Below are 24,917 nucleotides of genomic sequence, written 5' to 3' on the forward strand. Positions count from 1 at the left end.
CGAGCATGCGCTGACCAATTTGCAAGTGTCTTCACTGACATTTTCAACCTCTCCCTATCTGAGTCTGTAATTCCAACATGTTTCAAGCAGACCACCATAGTCCCTGTTCTAACACTAAGGCAACCTGCCTAAATGATTACTGACCCGTAGCACTCACGTCTGTTGCCATGAAGTGCTTTCTAAGGCTGGTCATGGCTCACATCAATACCATTATTCCAGAAACCTAGGCCCACTCCAATTTGCAAACTGCCCCAACAGATCCACAGATGATATTGCACTCCACACCGCCTTTTCACACCTGGACAAAAGAAACACCTATGTGAAAATGCTATTCATTGACTTCAGCTCAGCGTTCAACACCATAGTACCCTCAAAGATCATCACTAAGCTAAGGACCCTGGGACTAAACACCTCCCTCTGCAGCTGGATCCTGGACTTCCTGACGGGCCGTCCCCAGGTGGTAAGGGTAGGTAACAAAATAGTCCCCTCCTGTACTCCCTGTTCAATCATGACTGCAAGGCCAGGCATGACTCCAACACCATCATTAAGTTTGCAGATGACACAACAGTGGTAGGCCTGATCACCGACAACGACGAGACCTGACCGTGTGGTGCAAGGACAACAACCTATCCCTCAACGTGATCAAGACAAAGAATATGATTGTGGACTACATGTCACACCCTGATCTGTTTCACCTGTCTTTATGCTTGTCTCCACCCCCCTCCAGGTGTCGCCCATCTTCCCCATTATCCCCTGTGTATTTATACCTGTGTTCTCTGTTTGTCTGTTGCCAGTTCGTTTTGTTCTTGAAACCTACCAGAATTTGTTCCCCTGCTCCTGCTTGTTTCTTGCTCCTGTTTTATTTTCCTTCCAGGTTTTGACCGTTCTGCCTTCCCTGACCCTGAGCCTGCCTGCTGTTCTGTACCTTACCCCACCTTACTGGACTTTTTGGCCCCTGCCTGCCCTGACCCTGAGACTGCTTGCTGTTCTGAACCCTTTGCACACTCTCTGGTTTATTGACCCATGCCTGCCTTTGACTGACCCAGCAAACTTGGACCAGCTCTGCAATGCAGGAGTTGCTTTGTGGTCTTATGTAAGGGTTCCAGACCTTGGCTGAACATCACAACCAAGCAATGAACACATTGCTGGAGCAATTCCGTGGGTTGTCTACTATGCAGCCTACCACAATGGTAAACTCCCAACTCTTCAGTAAATTGGCTGTTAGCAGCGCCGTCGCCCCGGTTTCCTGGGAACCTCGCTTACCTCCCTCGGAGTGCTTCGATGGAGACTCGGCAACTGTTGGGCGTTTCTCGCTCAGTGTTCACTTATCATCGAGCTGCAGCCCTCCTCCGTCCCCTCGGACCACCCTAAGATAGTGTACCTCATCATGCTAATGTCTGTGAGGGCTCTCGCCTGGGCTACGGCAGTATGGGAACAACAGTCGGCCCTATGCTCCAGTCTGGAGGAGTTCATGGCAGAGATAAAGAAGGTTTTCGATGTTCCATTGCCCGGGAGAGAGGCTCTACAGAAGTTACTCCAGCTTTGGCAAGGCTCCCGCGGTGTGGCATACTACGCAGTGGATTGCCGCAAGTTGGCAGCTGAGAGTGCCTGGAACCCAGAAGCACTGTTTGACATGATCCTGGACTGAGTTTTGGAGGAAGTAAAGGACAAGCTTGTTGCCCGGGAACTACCGATGGATCTCGACTCGCTCATTGCCTTGACCATTCGGATCGATGGGCGACTTTGGGAACAAAGGAAGAAGAGGAGATTTGATTTAACTCGCCCATCTAAGGGTTCCACTTCGCCTCCGAGGTATCCCGTAAGTCCCCAATGGCTCCGTTACCGAGAGAACCCGGGGCTACCTGAGTTTCCCCGGGAGTCTCCGAAGGCTGCCGATTTACCTTTTCCCGAGTCCATACAACTAGGCAGAGCTAGCCTGCCTCCAGCTGAACGGCCTTACAGGCTTCACACTAAGAGCTGTCTGTATTGCGAGACTACTGGTTATTTCATCTCCACCTGTCAACTAAAAAAAACAGGCTCACCAGTAGGAGCGACTATTCGGGTGGGCCATACGGAGAACTTTTCCTCTCAAGGCGATCCAGTTCCCGCTCATTAAGTTTTCTCAGGTTTCCGCGGTATTGGGATTCTCCTGGCTCAAGCAACACAATCCCCACATTGACTGGTCTGCTGGTGCCGTCGTGGGCTGGAGACTGTTCTGCCACGCCCATTAACTGAAGTCAGCGCATCCTGTCCCGGGACGTCTTCCTGGGGCCTCGGGAAGTTGCCTCTGACCTCTCTGTTATTCCCTCGGTGTACCATGACCTCCGGGAGGTGCTCGGTAAGGCCCAGGCCACTTCGCTGCCGCCACACTGACCATATGACTGCGGGATTGATCTTCTCCCAGGCATCACTCCACCCCGGGGACGACTGTACTCTCTGTCTGGTCCGGAGACCAAGGCTATGGAAACCTACATTGAGGATCTGCTTGGTTCATCCGTCCTTCTACCTCCCCCGCCGGCGCAGGGTTCTTCTTTGTGGAAAAGAAGGACAAAACCCTGCACCCATGCATCGACTACCGAGGTCTCAACGACATCATGGGGAATAACCGCTACCTCTCATCTCCTCTGCCTTCGAGCCGCTCCAGGAGGCCATTTGTTCTCCAAGCTAGACCTACGGAACGCCTACCACCTGGTAGTACAGGAAAAGGAGGACTGAGCGTACCCCCATTCTCATCGACGGGGCTGTAGTGGGACAGGTTGAGAGCTTTAAGTTCCTTGACATCCACATCACTAGTCCAAGCACACCAAGACAGTCGTAAAGAGGGCACAACAAAACCTATTCCCCCTCAGGAGACTGAAAAGATTTGGCATGTGTCCTCAGATCCTCAAAATGTTCTACAGCTACAACATCGAGAGCATCCTGACAGGTCGCATCACTGCCTGGTATGGCAACTGATTGGCCTCCGACCGCAAGGAACTACAGAGGGTAGTGCGTACAGGCCCAGTACATCGCTGGGGACAAGCTTCCTGCCATCCAGGACCTCTATACCAGGTGGTGTCAGAGGAAGGCCCTAAAAATTGTCAAAAACTTCTGCCACGCTAGTCATAGACTGTTCCCTCTGCTAACACATGGCAAGCGGTACCAGAGCACCAAGTCTGGGTCCAAGAGGCTTCTACCCCCAAACCATAAGACTGAACATCTAATCAAATGGCTACCCAGACTATTTGCACTGCCCCCCTCCCCCTCCTTTATGCTGCTGCTACTCTCTGTTACTATCTATGTATATCACATATCACCTGTCACTTTAATAACTCTACCTACATGTGCATATCACCTCAATTACCTCGGCTAACCTGTCCCCCATGCACATTGACTCTGTACCTGTATATAGCCTCGCTATTGTTATTTTACTGCAGGTCTTTAATTATTTGTTACTTTTATCTCATTTTTTGTATTTTTCTTAAAACTGCATTGTTGGTTAAATATGTAAGTAAGCATTTCACTGTAAGGTCTGTTGTATTCGCATGTGATCAAAATAATTTGATTTGATTTGATTCAGCGGGTGTTGAGCATTCGTAAATTCATTCTGTGCTCAGTCAGACGAGAGTGCTCTGAAATCGGAGTAGATAGCCAGAGAGAATTTCCGAATGCACCCATCATACTACATAGTAACCATAGACATCATGTTACATAGTAACCATAGACATCATGTGACATAGTAACCATAGACATCATGTTACATAGTAACCATAGACATCATGTTACATAGCAACCATAGACATCATGTTACATAGTAAACATAGACCATGTTACATAGTAACCATAGACATCATGTTACATAGTAAACATAGACATCATGTTACACAGTAACCATAGACATCATGTTACATAGTAAACATAGACATCATGTTACATAGTAAACATAGACATCATGTTACATAGTAAACATAGACATCATGTCATATTGTAACAATAGACATCATGTCATATTGTAACCATAGACATCATGTCATATTGTAACCATAGACTTCATGTTACATAGTAACCATAGGCTTCATGTTATATAGTAACCATAGACATCATGTCATATTGTAACCATAGACATCATGTCATATTGTAACCATAGACATCATGTTGCATAGTAACCATAGACATCATGTTGCATAGTAACCATAGACATCACGCTACATATTTAGTAATTATGTAATTCTATGGTGAGGTATAGAGTTTAAAATCTAATCAGGGAATATATTAAAATGTTCCTCTAAAAAGGAGAAAAAATGAGCATAATTTAGATGCAATGATATACTGATATGCTTTAATGTTTTGTGCATCAGCTTTTAATATTATTTGTTTATTTTAGTTTTTTTACATTCTGCAACTGGTGTAAAGTGTCCTTAAGTCTGGTCCACCAGCTGGATCTCTCACTGTCTACCATGTGGTAGCAGTAAGTCTGGCCCTGGGATAGTGACCTTGGGTTTCAGATAAAAACCTTGACAAAAAGCTTTTATCATTACAACATTGGTGTAGATATATAATATTGATATAACTTGGTCAGAATCATAGAAATATAATTAATAGACCTATAGAACTAAATTCAGAATGTATGTCTTCTGTCTACTCGTATGTCTTAATGCCAATTATACCATGCATTAGTCCAGTCTGAATAACCTCCACAAGGTTCAACCATGTCCATTCCGCTTTGTGTATTTCTATGTTAAACCGGTCTTTAACATAGAGAGGAAGAGTCCATGTTCTCAGGACTACGGGAGCTCTTATTGGTTCAGTCTCAGCACACAGATCAAGATGAGATAGATCAGAGAACACATAGAGACATCTACTGATTGCACCATATTTCAAAGATAGTATATGATGCACACACTGACATACAAACAGATATAAGTAAGGACAGTACAAATGGTGTACACTGTAAAAAAGCCAACTTAACCAATTGCTTAATCAGCATTGTTCTGTGAGTTGGGTGGACTTCAGAAGGACGAGACATTGAGCTAATGGGTGAATGTTTGTTCACTCAACAAACTTTGCTCACAGTGGGCTGAATGTATAAAAACTTGTTTAGTTGAATTACAATTGAATGTTTGTCTTTGGAAGGCAACACTGTATGTTGGTTCAGCTATATTTCCAAATGTGAAACAAACTCACAATCCTATAGCAGCTGGTTGCCTTACAATTGTACATTGGTTCAACTGTTTTACAGTGCAGGGAGTCAAATAAACATCTCCACTCAATCAACTCAAAGTGCAGGTGTAGTTCAACTTCAACACAGGTGGTTAGGGAGATGAAGTCAAGTTGAATTTGAAATGTGTTGATTGATCCATACACTTGAATTACAATGATGAGCCTGCTTATCATTTTTCTAAGGAGTCAGGGAGGCCTTGTTTATCAAATCAGATCAATGATCACTCACACCGCCAAAGTAGAAGAAGAGAGGATGAGGAGGGGAGTACAATAAAGTTGACCATTGCGATGTAGAGTAGTTGCCCTTGACTGATATGAGGGGGAGGGGTACTCAATTGTAGACACCTTTAGTTAGTTAATGATTGCAGGGGTGCATAGATGAGGGTATAAAGACAAGCAGGGAGCTGTGGTTGTCTCTACCTTATAGTCACCATGTCTTTCTCAGGGAAATACCAGCTGGAGACACATGACAACTTTGAGCCTTTCATGAAGGCTATTGGTAAGTCTTGCTGTTGTTTGTACATGTGTGATGTGATTAGACTTGGGGTGTTAATTTCAGATGTTGTAGTCCTTTCAGTAATGATGTTCAATGGTGATTGCTGATACAGCGGTTAATCGAGTAGCAAACAAAGCTAGCACATTAGATTCCTTGGACACTGAGCAGAAGTGATAATTAAGACTTACCATGTTTTCCTTGGCTGTTTTAATATCCTTCTGAGATCAAATTCTAGGTCATTTTGAAGTTTCTGAGAAACTCGCTGAAATTCATTAAGAATTTAATTGCACTGCTCTCTTAGTTTGGGTTAACTAACTTCAAGCACAGATGGGACCCATGGATATTAATCTATCGTGTCAGTGTGACTCAAACCTTTGTTCTTGTCCTTTTATCCATGGAATTACTCCACTCTGCCACCAGGATGGATTTGACATGCAATGTTTTTTTGTAACTCATTCAAAGTGGTTCAATTTAGTCTATTCAAAGGGAACAAACACATTAGAATCAGGTGTGGCCAATTATAGAGCAAGGTTAAGTGTGTGGACAAGAGGATGGAGTTTTGTTGACGGCTGAGATCCGCATGTTTTTTTCTTAGAACGTTACTCATTTTAATGTTTTGAGAACATGACTTCAAATATAATTGAGAATCTACAGCACATTATGCTGGACTACTGTTATTCCCACAGGTGAATGTTCAGGTTTGCTGAACAACTTGAGAACATTCCCAATGTCAAATGAGTGTAACATTGCCTTAAATTAAAGTTTTGAAATTTCAGGACATGTTCTGATAAAGTAAGGAAATGCCAAGGAATGTTCCTTAAATGTGCAGACTGTTCCTAAGCAGTTCTGCACATTACCAGAACGTGGTATGCAAAATGGCTCTAACAAACCTATGCCTCAGAACGTTAAGCGCTAGCTGACTCATTTCATTTTGTTTCCATATTTTTAAATGAGTTTTGCTTCAGTAGTAATTCAGTGTTCATGTCTGATTTCACCAACTTTTTGGTGTATATAAAACACAATTCATGACTCACACTCATGCATGTAGGTCTCCCTGATGAGCTTATCCAGGAGGGCAAAGACATCAAGAGCATCTCTGAGATTGAGGAGACTGGAGACCACTTCAAGGTGACTGTCACCACGGGGACAAAGATCCTCACCAACTCCTTCACCATTGGCCAGGAGACTGAGCTCGAGACGCTGACCGGGGAGAAGGTCAATGTAGGTGGAGCATGTCACAACCCAACAATGAGTTTCATACATGTAGCCTGGGTTTATCCATCTCCCTACATATACAGCCAGTATCTAACTAAACTATAAGGTCAGCTGATGTGGGGACACTATGGTTAGTTCATGTCCCAGTTATGTTGGGTTAGTAGTTACATTATATCCAAATACTACAGCACACATGTGGGCTGACTGACCTTCTTTGGCAGAGACTCTGCTGTCCACAATATCTGGGCTCAGGTGTAACTTTATAGCAGTTTACATGTCATAATCAACTCACACCTGTTGCACACAGTCAAATGTTTTAGGCCTGATAAATTGGTGCTAGTAGACTGTGAACATGCCTATCAGATCTAACATTAAACAGCTCTCCTGTTTTCCAGTCTGTGGTGATGAGGGAAGGTAACAAGCTGAAGGTCTCCCTGAAGGGGATCGACTCTGTCACAGAACTGGCAGATGCAAACACTCTCGTCAACGTGAGTCCGGGGCATATGGATTGGGGGGGGTCACTAAATGATACTATTTTAGGGTTAATTTATACGGTTAAAAAAAGGATTTTCTTTGCTGCCCCCTATGTTCTAATTACAGCTGAAGCCTGCTGTACTGGGTTAGAATTACTGAGTAATGATTAAATGGATCTAGTACATGCTCTTTCTCTTTTCAGACCATGACTGTAGCGGGCATTGCTTACAAGAGGATCAGCAAACGAATATGATCTACTGCACTGTTTGGATTAATAAAATGTGAAAGCAATTTTCTGTTCTCAAAATATTATTTACGTGGGTAGAACTTCAGGGAAATGTAGTTTCTGCAATGAACTTTCCATTTGAGTTGGAAGAATGTGACAACTCAGTGGGATTCAATACAATCGGAAAGTTCATTTAAACGGTATATGCTGCCCAACATATTTCTAAACAATTAATGTGATTACTAAAATTACATTTTAGCCCAGCAGTATATAAATTAAGGCTTTGCTTTCACTTTCTCACCAGTGTAGCTGACAAGGGGCTGAAGGTGAGGGTTATGGTGGGTGAGTAGTAATGACTGTATGGGTTGATTCCTCTGACAATATCTGTGACATCTCCAGGTGTATACTGTCAGGTCAGTACTTCTGCTGGTGGTTTGTTTCTTGACCATGTTCAGATGGTATAGTTTACTAACAAAGTAATAGTGATCCCTTTTGTACTGTGCAAAAAATAGAAACGCACCATGAAGTCCCATGTTTCACGAACTGATAATTCCTGGAGTTGTCCTTAAGCACAAATTGCATTTAATGGTTTACATCCCTGTTAGTAAGCATTAATCCTTTAGCCAAGATAATCCAGCCATCTGTTTTGGCATTGCAAGATACTGATTTAAAGGCATGATCATTACACAGGTCCACCTTGCGCTGGGGAGAAAAGCCACTCAAGTGCTTTTTTTTCTTTGTCACCGCCAAGGATGTCTCAAGTTCAGGGAGCGTGAAATTAACATTCAATCCTATTTTTAAAGAACTCTACAGTATGTCAGACCGGTCTCCCCACCGCAGAACGTGTACCCACGCCAGCCCTCCACATCTGACTTTACCTACGGGATCATCTGAAACTGCCACCCGGGCAGCTGATGAAACTGGGTTTGCAGAACTGATGCATTTCTGCTCAAATCGTCTTGCGGAAGCTCATCTGCATGGTCGTCATCGTGCCCAGGGTCTTGACCTAACTGCAGTTCGATGTCGTCGCAGACTCCATTGGGCAAATGCTCAATTTCACTGGCACGCTGGAGAAGTGTCCTCTTCACGGGTTTATCAGCGGTTTGCTGACGTGAACAGAGTGCGTCTTGTTGGCGGTGGGTTTAGGGTATGGGTGTGCAAAAGCTACAGACACACACAATTGCATTTAATCTATGGCAGTTTGAATGTGCAGAAATACCATGACCTGGAGGATGTGGTGTTCAATTTATCCGCATCACCTCATGTTTCTGTACGAACGCAATCCCCCATGTTCCTGGAAGCTGAAAATGTCCCAGTTCTTCCATGTCCTGCATAGTCACCTGACATGTCACCCATTGAGCATGTTTGGGATGACAAAATTCCACAGGCACTGATGAACAGCATGATCAACTCTATGCGAAAGTGATATTGCGCTGCTTGACTTAAATAGTGGTCACACAAGATTCTGACTGGTTTTCTGATCCACGCCCCTATAGATGTGTACACACACATAGAAATTGTTGCATTTTATATTTTTGTTCTAAGATTTTACTGAGTTACAGTGCATTCGGGAAGAATTCAGACGGATCCCTTGACTTTTTTGCCATTTTGTTACGTTACAGCCTCATTCTGAAATTGATTACATTTTTTTCCCCTCAACAATCTACACACTGCCCAATAATGATGAAGCAAAAACAGGTTTTAAAAGGTTTGCACATCCTTATAGCAAAAGTTCTAAATACTTATGTAAATAAGACTCAAAATTGAGCTCAGGTGCATCCTGTTTCCATTGCTTATCCTTGATGTTTTTACAACTTGATTGGAGTCCACCAACGCTAACTTCAATTGATTGGACATGATTTGGAAAGGCGCACACCTACAGTGCCTTGCGAAAGTATTCGGCCCCCTTGAACTTTGCGACCTTTTGCCACATTTCAGGCTTCAAACAAAGATATAAACTGTATTTTTTTGTGAAGAATCAACAAGTGGGACATAATCATGAAGTGGAACGACATTTATTGGATATTTCAAACTTTTTTAACAAATCAAAAACTGAAAAATTGGGCGTGCAAAATTATTCAGCCCCTTTACTTTCAGTGCAGCAAACTCTCTCCAGAAGTTCAGTGAGGATCTCTGAATGATCCAATGTTGACCTAAATGACTAATGATGATAAATACAATCCACCTGTGTGTAATCAAGTCTCCGTATAAATTAACCTGCACTGTGATAGTCTCAGAGGTCCGTTAAAAGCGCACAGAGCATCATGAAGAACAAGGAACACACCAGGCAGGTCCGAGATACTGTTGTGACGAAGTTTAAAGCCGGATTTGGATACAAAAAGATTTCCCAAGCTTTAAACGTCCCAAGGAGCACTGTGCAAGCGATAATATTGAAATGGAAGGAAGGAGTATCAGACCACTGCAAATCTACCAAGACCTGGCTGTCCTTCTAAACTTTCAGCTCATACAAGGAGAAGACTGATCAGAGATGCAGCCAAGAGGCCCATGATCACTCTGGATGAACTGCAGAGATCTACAGCTGAGGTGGGAGACTCTGTCCATAGGACAACAATCAGTCGTATATTGCACAAATCTGGCCTTTATGGAAGAGTGGCAAGAAGAAAGCCATTTCTTAAAGATATCCATAAAAAGTGTCGTTTAAAGTTTGCCACAAGCCACCTGGGAGACACACCAAACATGTGGAAGAAGGTGCTCTGGTCAGATGAAACCAAAATTGAACTTTTTGGCAACAATGCAAAACGTTATGTTTGGCGTAAAAGCAACACAGCTCATCACCCTGAACACACCATCCCCACTGTCAAACATGGTGGTGGCAGCATCATGGTTTGGGCCTGCTTTTCTTCAGCAGGGACAGGGAAGATGGTTAAAATTGATGGGAAGATGGATGGAGCCAAATACAGGACCATTCTGGAAGAAAACCTGATGGAGTCTGCAAGAGACCTGAGACTGGGACGGAGATTTGTCTTCCAACAAGACAATGATCCAAAACATTAAGCAAAATCTACAATGGAATGGTTCAAAAATAAACATATCCAGGTGTTAGAATGGCCAAGTCAAAGTCCAGACCTGAATCCAATCGAGAATCTGTGGAAAAAACTGAAAACTGCTGTTCACAAATGCTCTCCATCCAACCTCACTGAGCTCGAGCTGTTTTGCAAGGAGGAATGGGAAAAAAAATCAGTCTCTCGATGTGCAAAACTGATAGAGACATACCCCAAGCGACTTACAGCTGTAATCACAGCAAAAGGTGGCGCTACAAAGTATTACCTTAAGGGGGCTGAATAATTTTGCACGCCCAATTTTTCAGTTTTTGATTTGTTAAAGTTTGAAATATCCAATAAATGTCGTTCCACTTCATGATTGTGTTCCACTTGTTTATTCTTCACAAAAAAATACAGTTTTATATCTTTATGTTTGAAGCCTGAAATGTGGCAAAAGGTCACAAAGTTCAAGGGGGCCGAATACAGTGCCTTGCGAAAGTATATCAGGTCGAAGGAATGTCCGTAAAGCTCCGAGACCGGATTGCGTCATGGCACAAATCTGGGGGCAATGTATAGAGATCCCTGATGAGAACCTGTTCCAGAGCGCTCAGGACCTCAGACTCGGGCGAAGGTTCACTTTCCAACTAGGAAACAGCCCTAAACACAACCAAGACAATTCGGGAATGGCCTTGAGTGGCCCAGCCAGAGCCCGGACTTGAACCCGATCTAACTTCTCTGGAGAGACCTGAAAATAGCTGTGCAACGACGCTCCCCATCCAGCCCGACAGAGCTTGAGAGGATCTGCAGAGAATAATAGGAGAAACTCTCCAAATACAGGTGTGCCAAGCTTGTAGCGTCATACCCAAGAACTCTTCCTCACTTCACATTGGCCTGCCGTCAACTCTTCCTCACATGCTTGTTTGGCGTCAATTCCACTTAACGTGCTGTTGTGCGGTTTGTTGCTAACCTTACTTTGCTACCTGCCAACTTGACGGTTTTTACTTTTTAAATGGTTAACTTTTTATATTTACATTTTTTTTCCCCCTCGCTCAACTTTTTTCATTCAACCTTTTCAACCCGGACGCTTTATCTGGACGTGGTTCGTCAGGACCTCCACCAGCCTAAGCTTAGTAGTAACATTAAAATTATGCCTTCTAATTGCAATTGCTGTACTCATAAAATACAGGAGAACAATCGTCAGAAGTTACCAAGCGCAACATAGCTTCAGCGTGTAAATCAGCTAGAAAGATGTGTCGGCATCGAGTAATTGTCTCTGGCCTCCTCCCAGTTAGGGGGAGTGATGAGCTCTACAGCAGAGTCTCACAACTCAAATCGCTGGTGAACTGTTTTCTGCCCCTCCCAAAATATATAATTTGTGGATTATTGGCCCTCTTTCTGGTACTCACCCACAAACAGGACCAATCCTGGCCTGCTGAGGAGTGACTGACTCCATCCTAGCTGGAGGGGTGCTCTCATATTATCTATGATCATTGACAGGGCTCTAACTCTCCTAGTTCCACAATGAGATAGGGTGCAGGCCGGCCAGGCAGCTTAGTGGAGTCTGCCACTAGCACTGTCAGTGTAGTCAGCTCAGCTATCCCCATTGACATCGTGTCTGTGCCTCGATCTATGTTGGGCAAAACTAAACATGGCAGTGTACGCTTTAGCAATCTCACTTGAAGAAAGACCTCCTCCATTCTTGTCATTATTGAAAGAGATTGTGGTATCTCACATCGCAAAATAGGGCTACTTATTGTCAGATCCCTCACTTGCAAGGCAGTCCTAGTCATTGAACTAAACACTGATCAAAATCTTGATGTTATTGGCCTGACTGAAACATTGCTGATTCCTGATGAATTTACTATGTTAAATGAGGCCTCTCCTGGTTACACTAGTGACCATATCCCCGCGCATCCCGCGAAGGTGACGGCAGGGTAGCCTAGTGGTTAGAGCGTTGGACTAGTAACCGAAAGGTTGCAAGTTCAAATCCCTGAGCTGACAAGGTACAAATCTGTCGTTCTGCCCCTGAACAGGCAGTTAACCCACTGTTCCTAGGCCGTCATGGAAAATAGGAATTTGTTCTTAACTGACTTGCCTGGTAAAATAAAAAAAATTTAAGATAGCAAATTACAATGAAACATTTTTTATTTTTAACGTCTGTGTTCTTGTCTTTTGAGCTTCTAGTCATGAAATCTATGCAACCTACTCAATCACTTTTTATAGGTACTGTTTACAGGCCTCCTGGGTCATATACAGCATTCCTCACTGAGTTCCCTGAATTCCTATCGGACTTTGTAGTCATGGCAGATAATATTCCAATTTTTGTGACTTTAATATTCACCAAGAGAGGATGGCTTTCACTTCAGCAGTGATAAAGATCATGATCATTAGAAAGCAAATTACGGACTCCTCTTTAAATCTGCGTATTCCTCCAGAGCTCAGTTGTCCTGAGTTGTGCACAACACTGCCAGGACCTAGGATCAAGGCAGACACTCAAGTTTTCTAATACTATATCTCTTGACACATTGATGAAAATAATCACGGCCTCCAAATCCTCAAGCTGTATACTGGACTTTATTCCAATTAACTACTGAAAAAGCTTTCTGTGCTTGGCCCTCCTATGTTGAACATAATAAACAGCTCTCTATCCACTGGATGTGTACCAAACTCATTAAAAGTGGCAGTAATAAAGCCTCTCTTGAAAAAGTCCAACCTTGACCCAGAAAATATAAAATACTCTCAGCCTATATTGAATCTCCCATTCCTCTCAAAAAAAATGAAAAGGTTGTTGCACAGCAACACACTGCCTTCCTGAAGACAATGTATAGAAAACGCTTCAGTCTGGTTTTAGACCCCATCATAGCACTGAGACTGCACGTGTGAAGGTGGTAAATGACCTTTTAATGGCGTCAGGCCGAGGCTCTGTGTCTGTCCTCGTGCTCCTAGGCCTTAGTGCTGCTTTTGATAGCATAGATCACCACATTCTTTTGGAGAGATTGGAAACCCAACTTGGTCTACACTGACAAATTCTGGCCTGGTTTAGATCTTATCTGACGTAAAGATATGTTTGTCTCTGTAGATGGTTTGTCCTCTGACAAATCAACTGTAAATTTCGATGTTCCTCAAGGCTCCGTTTTAGGACCACTATTGTTTTCACTATATATTCTACCTCTTTCACTGCTATGCGGATGACACACAGCTGTACATTTCGATGAAACATGGTGAAGCCCCAAAATTTCCCTCACCTGGAAGCCTGTGTTTCAGACATAAGGAAGTGGATGGCGGCAAATGTTTTACTTTTGAACTCGGACAAAACAGAGATGCTAGTTCTAGATCCCAAGAAGCAAAGAGATCTTCTGTTGGATCTGACAATTCATCTTGATGGTTGTGCAGTCGTCTCAAATTAAACTGTGAAGGACCTCTGCTTTTCTCTGGACCCTAATCTCTCCTTTTATGAACATATCAAGACTGTTTCAAGGACAGCTTTTCTCCATCTACGTAAACTTTCTGTCCAAAAATTCTGTAAAAAAATGAATCCTTGCTTTTTTCACTTCTAGATTAGACTACTGCAATGCTCTACTTTCTGGCTACCCGGAGAAAGCACTAAATAATCTTTAGGTAGTGCTAAACACGGCTGCTAGAATCTTGACTAGAACCAAAAAATGTGATCACATTACTCCAGTGCTAGACTCTCTACACTGGCTTCCTGTTAAGGCTAGGGCTGATATCAAGGTTTTACTGCTAACCTACAAAGCAATACATGGGCTTGCTCCTACCTATCTCTCCGATTTGGTCCTGCCGTACATACCTACACGTACGCTACGGTCACCAGATGCAGGCCTCCTTGCTGTCCCTAGAATTTCTAAGCAAACAGCTGGAGGCATGGCTTTCTCCTACAGAGCTACATTTTTATGAAATGGTCTGCCTATCCATATGAGAGACACAGACTCGCTCTCAACCTTTAAGTCTTTATTGAAGACTAATCTCTTCAGTAGGTCCTATGATTGAGCGTAGTCTGGCCCAGGAGTGTGAAGGTGAGTTGAAAGGCACTGGAGGCACTAACTGCCCTTGCTGTCTCTGCCTGGCCATTCCCCTCTCTCCGCTGGGACTCTCTGCCTCTGACCCTATTACGGGGGCTGAGTCACTGGCTTAGTAATGCTATTCGTGCCGTCCATAGGAGGGGTGCGTCACTTGAGTGGGTTGACTCACTTCCTGTCCGGGTTGGCGCCCCCTCCTTGGGTTCGTGCCGTGGGGGAGATCTTTGTGGGTTATACTCGGCCTTGTCTTAAGACAGTACATTGGTTGTTGAAGATATCCCTCTGGTGTGGGGGCTGTGCTTTGGCAATGTTGGTGGGGTTATATCCTGCCTGTTTGGCCCTATCCTGGGGTATTGTCGGACGGGGCCACATTGTCTCCCGAACCCTCCTGTCTCAGCCTCCAGTATTTATGCAGCAGTATTTTGTGTCGGGGTGTAACGGCTGTCGTCGGTGAGGACCAAGGTGCAGCGTGGTAAGTGTTCATGGTTTTTAATAATACTCAAAACTGAACACTGAATAACAAAAACCCAAAGAAACAACCAAAACAGTTATGTCTGGTGCAAACACACAAAGACTGAAAACAACCACCCACAAAACACAAAGGAAAACAGGCTACCTAAATATGGTTCTCAATCAGGGACAACGATAGACGGCTGCCTCTGATTGAGAACCATATTAGGCCAAACACAGAAATAGAAAATATAGAAAAACTAACAGACTGCCCACCCCAACTCACACCCTGACCATACTAAATAAAGACAAAACAAAGGAATAAAGGTCAGAATGTGACACTGGGGCTAGGGTCAGTCTGTTATATCTGGAGTATTTCTCCTGTCTTATCTGGGGTCCTGTGTGAATTTTAAGTATGCTCTCTTTCTAATTCTCTCTTTCACTCAGAGTACCTAATCCCTAGGACAATGCCTCAGGATTACCTGGCCTGATGACTCCTTGCTGTCCACAGTCCATCCGGTCCTGCTGCTGCTCCAGTTTCAACTGTTCTGCCTACAGCTATGGAACATTGACCTGTTTCCAGACGTGCTACTTTGTCCCAGACCTGCTGTTTTCAACTTTCTAGAGACAGCGGGAGCAGTGGAGATACTCTGAATGATCGGCAATGAAAAGCTAACTGACATTTACTCCTGAGGTGCTGACCTGTTGCACATTCGACAACCACTGTGATTATTTGACCCTGCTGGTCATCTATGAACATTTGAACATCTTGGCCATGTTCTGTTATAATCTCCACCCGGCACAGCCAGAAGAGGACTGGCCACCCCTCATAGGCTGGTTCTTCTCTAGGTTTCTTTCTAGGTTCCGGCCTTTCTAGGGAGTTTTTCCTGACCACCGTGCTTCTACACCTGCATTGCTTGCTGTTTGCGGTTTTAGGCTGGGTTTCTGTACAGCATTTTGTGCCATCAGCTGATGTAAGAAGGGCTTTATAAATTAATGTGATTGATTGATTGACTCAGGGCTGTAATTGCTGCCAAAGGTGATTCAACAAAGAACTGAGTAAAGGGTCTGAATACCTATGTACATGTGATATTTCAGTTTTTTATTTTTAATACATTTCCAAAGATTTCTAAATGTGTTTTCCCTTTGTCATTATGGGGTATTGTGTGTAGATTGATGGAAAAAGTCAAGGGGTCTGAATACTTTCCGAATGCAATGTATTTTTTGCAGTAAATACAACCATGGTACAGTAGTAGCAGATACTAAGGCCAGGTCAGCAGCTGTCCCTGTGCATTCATGGAGGTCCAGGACAGATGCACATCCCATGAGCCCTGCCATGCCTCCGCCTGCATATACATGTCCAGAGGACCTGTGGGAACACACAGTAGCAGAGGGATTTGGGTAGGGCCAAATGGAATCAGATGATATCTGAGGAATCATTCATTAGAATTGCAGCTAATTCTGACAGATTATGATTAACACCCTACATTTGCTGCCAGTCATTGCTTTGTAATGTCTATTGCTTTGTAATGTCTATTCCACTCACTTTTAATTCTATAGTTGTGTCCCTGTGATATCACCTGGAGCATAATTGAGCACCCTGAGACCTCGTTCCTCAGCCAAGTCTCTGAACATCATCTCTCAGGCAGCCTTCCCTGTACAGTACAGCACCAGTGGAGGCAGGCCTGCACGGAGAACAGAGATGAGTTACACCAATATCCATGCAAATCTCCTGTGCAAGATTTGTGTGATAGTTCAAGTTGCATGTGAATTTTCTGTAGTTCGTGTTCAACACGAATTGATTATAACCACTCTCTCACCAGCAATCAGCAGCAGAGAGTAGAAACAGGAAGAGAGCAAGAAGGCATCTCACCGGTGTTGTTGATGAGCGGCACATGATCGATATCGAGAGTGACCTCTTCCCGGACAACCCAATCTCCTCCACCCCCTCTCTCCTGCTCAGGTCTGCAGGAACACAGCGGACCATCAGCCCCCCCTGAACCACCACAGAATCCTCCAGATCCTCCCTCAGCATTCTTAGCTGGTCCCCAGACCGAGCCACCAGGAGAAAGACCGGGCCAGGCTGGAGCCTCGCACACCACCTGGTAGATCAAATACATTGGGGAGTATATATAGTTACTGTACTTTTCTGACAGTGGTCTGGTTTCTCCACAGACGGATTGACGGACAGACAGAAACAAAGAAAGAACTCACCTGCATTGCCATTATGCGGCCAAAGCCGCGCTGTTGGAGTCAGAAAAGAGGAGGCTGGACATGGACATCAGATCAGCCTGAATCCTCGGACTAGAAAGGAACAAAGAGAAAGAGAGATTAGCGCTGATGAGTGGAGGAGAGGAGAATATGCAACGAGAGGGATTGTGGGTTTTGCCGATGAGAGATGAGTGTCTTTTATGATGGAATGGGCATTGCACTCAGGCAGAACGAACAATATCTCGTGTGGATGCTATATTTTGCATGACTAAATGTCTTAAGATACATCCTAAGATATCGATTAGATGTTGTTAGTTGGCCAGTTAATATTGTGTCACAGAATGTTACGTGTCATGGAATGGGAAAACATTATGATTCTTTTCATCCATGACAAACAAATATTTTTCATTTTGTGAATAATTGTGTTAAAGGGACTCCGATTTGAAGGAAATTGACAGGATATGACATATTTAAAGGTATCATTAACATACTGTATGACCTATATGAGATATGGGCAATTCCACAGTAACAGGGGGATGCTGAGACTCAGTTTTTTAACTTTCACGTGCCAATCCCCCACACTTTCCTCTTGTCCCATAACCCTTGCTTCATGTACACTAACAACAGAGCTGCCAGCTATAGAGGACACTGACACGACCAGTGCAAACCATGAGGCACATAAACTTCAAACTTAAACATTTTTTTTAAAACTATGTAGCTAGACTGTAACACGCTAGTAAACAAATGAAGTTAATTATGGGATTTCACTTTTTCACTTAACAGCCTGTGTTTACTGTAGGCTACGTATATAACAATGTTGACCTCACAATATATATTTTTTTATAGCAGAACATTGACTTGGCTATGTTCGTATCCATAACCACATCCTAGGATGCATCTCCAATCTGCCTTAGTCACCATGCAGATTGCAGCCTCCACACATGGTGCAGTCAGACAATGCATCATTTCCAGGTTTCAGGTTATCACTGATCTCTCTGTTTCCTGTCAACTTATGACACCTGTTATGTCACATTTCAGTGTCACCTTCATTTCTATTACATAAAGGATATCCAGTTATTTTGGGATCGACATAAAACTGGGCAATACGTTCTTCTTCTTCTTCAAATACACTCTCTTCCCTCTTCCTTGCTGCATTGCAACCCCTTCCCCATCTGCTTGACATGATCACAGAGCAGATGAAGCATGTTTCCATGGCAACTCCAACGTGTTGGTATCACTTGAGAGAGAGAGATTGTCATGTTTGGGGCTCCATTCATCTCTGTTACCCTGAAGTACAATTCTCCAGAAAGTTTGTCACAACCTGTTTTACACAGAATCTGTTTAAGAGCAATTAGGGCTCCATAGAGTTATCAGAATGTTCTGCTACATTAGGCTACATCCACAAGGTTTCCAGCATGCTTCTAATTAGCATGATGTCCTTTAATAACTAAATTTGCCCTTGCACTCCTAAACAACACCATTTTTTGAGAATTTGGCAAAGGTTAAAGTCTACAAAACTTAGTCCACTCTGTAACATATTCTAGTTTGAGAATTTTTTATTTTGTATTTAACCTTTAACTAGGCAAGTCAGTTAGGAACAAATTATTATTTAAAATGACGGCCTGGAAACAGAAAACTGTATTGAAAAACTGTATTCACTGATGAGAAAATTTGCAAAATGTCGGCCAAAATCCATCTCACTCCATCTTCTACCACTTCCAGCCACTGGGCTTCCTCTCGCCACCATATTTGGTAGTGAGTGGAAACGCCAAACGAATGCTTCACATTTATACATCCAGTGAAATATCTGTCTCATTGTTCTATCTGTGGCAAAACTGTCCCTCACGCTCTGAGGTTCTGGTTATCCATCCATATGCTGCGTTCATAAGTTGGAAACTCAGAAAATATTACTGGAAACTGGAAACGAGTAACGAGTTGTGTGCGTTCATGTGCTTTGAACCCGTTGAGAATGGCTTTTGGCTAATGGCAATAGCTATCATGCTCGCAAACAACTTATAGTGTTCAAAATACATATTAATGGATTGTTTTTTTATAAATAATGTTTTGTTGTTGCATATAACTGCCGAAAATGATGAGTTCAGCATGAGAGAGTCGAAGCCATAGAGATATATAGAGGACTCTTTATTTATTTTTTTAATATTTCACCTTTATTTAACCAGGTAAGCCAGTTGAGAACAAGTTCTCATTTGCAACTGTGATCTGACCAAGATAAAGCAAAGCAGTTTGACACAAACAACAACACAGAGTTACACATGGAATAAACAAACGTACAGTCAATGACACAATAGAAAAGTCTATATACAGTGTGTGCAAATGAGGTAAGATTAGGGAGGTAAGGCAATAAATAGGCCATAGTGGCGAAGTAATTACAATTTAGCAATTAAACACTGGAGTGACAGATGTGCAGAAGATGAATGTGCAAGTAAAGATACTGGGGTGCAAAGGAGCAAAAAATATAACAATATGGGGATGAGGTAGTTGGATGGACTATTTACAGGTGGGCTATGCATTTTTATGAGGGTATGTTTGGCAGCATGAGTGAAGGATGCTTTGTTGCAAAATAGGAATCCGATTCTAGATTTCATTTTGGATTGGAGATGCTTAATGTGAGTCTGGAAGGAGAGTGTAAAGTCTAGCCAGACACCTAGGTATTTGTAGTTGTCCACATATTCTAAGTCCGAACCGTCCAGAGTAGTGATGCTAGACGAGCGGGCAGGTGCGGGCTGCGATCGGTTGAAGAGCATACATTTAGTTTGACTTGCTTTTAAGAGCAGTTGAAGGCCACAGAAGGAGAGTTGTATGGAGGTTAGTTAACACAGTGTCCAAAGAAGGAACAGAAGTATATAGACTGGTTTCGTCTGAGTAGAGGTGGATCTGAGAATCACCCGCAGCAAGAGCGACATCATTGATGTATCCAGAGAAAAGAGTCGGCCTGAGAATTGAACCCTGTGGCACCCCCATAGAGACTGCCAGAGGTCCGGACAACAGGCCTTCCGATTTGACACACTGAACTCTGTCTGAGAAGTAGTTAGTGAACCAGGCGAGGCAGTTATTTGAAAAACCAAGCCTGTTGAGTCTGCCGATAAGAATGTGGTGATGGACAGAGACGAAAGCCTTGGCCAGGTCAATGAATACGGCTGTACAGTATTGTCTTTTATCGCTGGCGGTTATGATATCGTCTAGGACCTTGAATGTGGCTGAGGTGCACCCATGACCAGCTCGGAAACCAGATTGCATAGCAGAGAAGGTACGGTGGAATTCGAAATGGTCGGTGATCTGTTTGTTAACTTGGCTTTCGAAGATCTTAGAAAGGAAGGGTGGGATAGATGTAGGTCTGTAACAGTTTGGGTCTAGAGTGTCCCCCCCTTTCCAATGGAAAGCTTCTTTGGTAATCTCAGACGATACAAAGGAGAGGTTGAACAGGCTAGTAATAAGGGTTGCAACAATTGCAGCGGATATTTTAGAAACAGAAGGTCCAGATTGTCTAGCCCAGTTTATTTGTAGGGGTCCAGATTTTACAGCTCTTTCAAGAACATCAGCTATCTGGATTTGGGTGAAGGAGAAATGGGGGAGGCTTAGGCAAGTTGTGTGCATTATATCATCTGTGACTGCATGGGCAGCTATAACTCATAGGAATCCCCTGTTCACTACTTTGACTAATTAAAATGTCAGAAGCATGGTGGTAGCCCTCAAAGGCCCTGCCCATGCTAAAATTGCATTTTTGCCACTAGAGGCCTCTATCATTCTCTATGGGTGGGGCTCAGCGATGGCAAGAATTTCCCATTATTTTCTCATTGGAGGGGCCTTCAAGTGGATTATTCCCAGTGGTAATGCTGGTATTTGCACATTTACGAGGTGTTATGAACACAGCAATAAACCTCTCAACCCTGTAGCAGCATGGACAGTCACTTAACAGCCATGACATCTTGATGAACACTGTCCATGTCTCAGTCTCTGTGTTGACTTGAGTTTCTCTCTTGACTTTCTCTGACTTTCTCTCTTCAACATACTGTTTCACCACAAATTACTTTATGCACCTAGAGTCAATAATACTGGTAGGAATATATTCCCAATTTCCTTTAATTGCGCCATCCCAGACAAATTGTATTTAAAGGACTATAGGTGGTCGAAAATATGATTACAGCTATTTCCAATACTTTTGATTGATAGATGATGACAGTAGCCTGTAGTCTTTGCTCTTGTATGGTTGAGTGGTGCAAAAAGGGGCGTTTCTGTCGTGCAGAAGAAGAGGCGTGTCTGGGTTGTTTGGTTACAGCTGATTATCGCGACATCCGCTGCCTCCATCATCAGTACAACACCGACTGCGACTATTATCGGGGGAAAAAACATCCACTGACAACATTTCATTATCCTTCAGAACCGACCGGAAAGGGGCCAAGGCTATTTTTAACGAACAAACGGCTGTTACGATCATCGTGTCTCGAAACCAACAGTGGTGCTGAAAACAGTGAGTAGGCTATGTTATAGACAGGGCATACGGATGTAATGGTTCGATACGGTATCCCAGGCTACATCAAAGCGGCTCAGACAATGACAAATACGTGTTATTTGACTTCAACTGTAATCATTTCAATCTAATAATAACTGTTCATGTTTCAGGAAACCCAGTCGTGCTATTCGAATCCTGATATAGTCACGTTGAGATGGAGAGAGAAGGTGGGAGGGATGAGAGGTGTGGATAGAATCATGGGTGAGAGTAAAGGAGACCATATCAGTACAGAGACCGTGTGTTAGTTAGGCTGCTACTATAGATTACCCGAGTGGAATTAAATAGTGTACAAGGACATGAAGTGGGGGTTATAGCCTATCTGGCAGGAGCGACTCATTCTTTCTCTCTCTCTCTCTCTCTCTCTCTTATCTTCTCTTCCTCTCTCATGTCATTGCATTGAGGGTACTGTTGAATACTGTATGCCGTCACACATTACAGTCTGTAATGTCTTGACCGCAGGGGAGAGTTAGTTAGCAATCGCTCCATCTAAATTTCATTGCAGATTGAAAGGTGCAAGAGTAGCAAGATGTCACCTGGTGTAGTTGTCAACAATTGTGTACCTACGCACACACAACCACACTTCATAACAGCACGTGCCTCTTTGCCGCGCTCTCACTCACTGCCTTGTAGGCAGGACCTAATCGCCCACTCAAGCTGCACAAAGATAGGCACGCGCACACACACACACACACACACACACACACACACACACACACATTCACACACACACATGTTGCACACATAAGTAATTTATAAGTTCAGAAACAACCTGAATAGTAACTAATAGTAACTGAATGTTTGCTATTCTGCACAGTTCATTGCTCAATCTTGGTCAGGTCCTTATTGTAAAAGAGAATGTGTTCTCAATGTCTTACCTGGTGAAATAAAGGCAAAATAAATATAAATATTGGACGTTGCATACAGTGGTTGCTCCACTAAAAGATTTGCGATTATGCTGCTGTACTTAGAGGTAATTTATGGTTTAGTATGGTACCCTGCGTCATCACTTCATTGTTCCAGACCAGCACAAGGGGGAGTTAGAGCACTGATTATGCTTTTGGGGCCTACTGTCTCTCTAACTGACAATGAATGGGTGACATAAACCTAAATAGAAACTGATAATTGTGCATGACTTCAGTACTACCTACTAAAACTGTTGTTACACTAAGGTTTTTATTATTTTATTTTATTATAATTATTTTGCACTTACTGTAGTAGTGTAGCCCACTCCCGACCGGTCACGTTGTACAGCACCTGAGTGGCGCAACGGTCTAAGGCGCTGCATAGCAGTGCAAGCTGTGCTGATGCTGGTTCAATACCTGTGCCGGCCTTGACTGGGGGACTCATGAAACGACTAGGTTTTTGGTTTCTCTCCCTCTAAAAAAAGAAATTGTCACACTCTGATCTGTTTTGCCTTTTTGGGATTGTCTCCACCCCCCTCCAGGTGTCGCCCATCTTCCCCATTATCCCCTGTATATTTATACCTGTGTTCTCTGTTTGTCTGTTGCCAGTTCGTTTTGTTTCGTCAAGCCTACCATCGTTTCCCCCTCTGTTCTTGTCTCTCGGTTGTTCCTGTTTTCTAGTTTTCTGCCTGCCCAGACCCTGAGCCTGCCTGCATTCCTGTACCTTTGCCACACCTATCTGGATTACTCCGCCCCTGCCTGCCTTGACCTGTCGTTTGCCTGCCCCTGTTGGATTAATAAACTGTTGCTAATTCAACATTGTCTGCATCTGGGTCTTACCTGAAACGTGATATAAATAAATAATTCTAAATAGCAAACTGGCTTTATTTACAAATTAGTAACAATGTCACCCGATGTTCAAGAATGGCCTTTTTCTCACTAATTTGACATTATATGGAATAATCTCCAAAATATTGTTATTTTTTAAATAAACTATTATTATTCATTTTGAATTATATAAAAGCATTAGATATTCTCACAGATATATTATTAATCCTGTTATTAGCAGGACAATATATTGGTCATATTGGTCATGGCTCATGAGTGGCACACAATGGGATTGCCTTGCATTTCTCCAGCTGTATCCACTGAAAGCACGCAAGGTTCAAGGCACGAGGGCAGGGGGCATGGGAGGGGTGGGGGGTGGAGAAGAAGATGGACCTAGCACCTGGGGGGGGGGGGGTGGAGCCACACTGGGTAGCACAGAGTAACACTGTAAAGGTCACTGTAAGGGAGCTGACGAGGGAAATGTTCCCGCTGTTCTTAGTGCAAGTCTGCACTAAGTCAAACTAAAACAATGTAACTAATAATGTCATCTTTATGCTTTCGTTAATTAAATAATGATAAAAAAATACTCTTTCAGAAGCCGATGTTTATTTAGTTATGGATCCATAATGAATTACTATGGGAATAAATATCACTGAATTACAGAAATATTGGAACAAAGTTGTCTAATGCAGGTAAACAAATGGTTGATTACTGGAAAATACTTTTTCAAACTCACACGGTCACGTTGTACAGTGCCATTATGGCTATTAGCAGGTAGTTGGACAATAGACTTGCCTAGAAGGAGGGTAGGGATAATTATATCGTCAAATGTATTTCTTAGTTAGGTTGGCTGTATCACAACCGGCCATGATTGGTTGCAATTTCAGTTTAATCCAACAAAAAAGACTAAACAAATAATACTACAAAATGTATTATTATAATATATCACATCCAACCGTGATTGGGAGTCCCATAGGGATTATTTTGGCCATTATTCAGATTACAATCGCTCACTTTTGTTTTTTTTAAAACAAAATAACCTCCAAAATATTGTTATATATTATCAAGTTGATGGCACAATCATTTAAAAATATATATATATTTCACCTTTATTTAACCAGGTAGGCCAGTTTAATCAGGTAGGCCAGTTGAGAAGTTCTCATTTACAACTGCGACCTGGCCAAGATAAAGCAAAGCAGTGCGACACAAACAACAACACAGAGTTACACTTGGAATAAACAAACGCACAGTAAATAACACATTAGGAAAAAAAATCTATATACAGTGTGTGCAAATGGCGTGAGGAGGCAATAAATAGGCCATAGTAGCGAAGTAATTACAATTTA

General features: G+C 43.0%; 1 protein-coding gene across 2 annotated transcripts; it reads left to right on the top strand.

Moving 5' to 3' along the window:
• The first annotated feature begins 5,537 nt into the window (after positions 1-5,537).
• Positions 5,538-7,669, top strand: LOC115111858 (fatty acid-binding protein, liver-type-like). Of its 2 annotated transcripts, none has more exons than XM_065011270.1 (4): positions 5,538-5,698; positions 6,744-6,916; positions 7,306-7,398; positions 7,587-7,669. In XM_065011270.1, exons 1-4 carry the CDS (start codon positions 5,632-5,634, stop codon positions 7,635-7,637), a joined length of 384 nt encoding a protein of 127 aa, XP_064867342.1. In that variant the 5' UTR covers positions 5,538-5,631; the 3' UTR covers positions 7,638-7,669. The 2 variants fall into 2 exon arrangements, with proteins under 2 accessions (XP_064867342.1, XP_029494207.1); XM_029638347.2 differs by having other exon boundaries at positions 5,545-5,698; positions 6,744-6,910.
• Positions 7,670-24,917: the final 17,248 nt, after the last annotated feature.

The sequence above is a fragment of the Oncorhynchus nerka genome, linkage group LG27 (genome assembly GCF_034236695.1).
Source record: "Oncorhynchus nerka isolate Pitt River linkage group LG27, Oner_Uvic_2.0, whole genome shotgun sequence".
In the NCBI taxonomy this organism is placed as follows: domain Eukaryota; kingdom Metazoa; phylum Chordata; class Actinopteri; order Salmoniformes; family Salmonidae; genus Oncorhynchus; species Oncorhynchus nerka.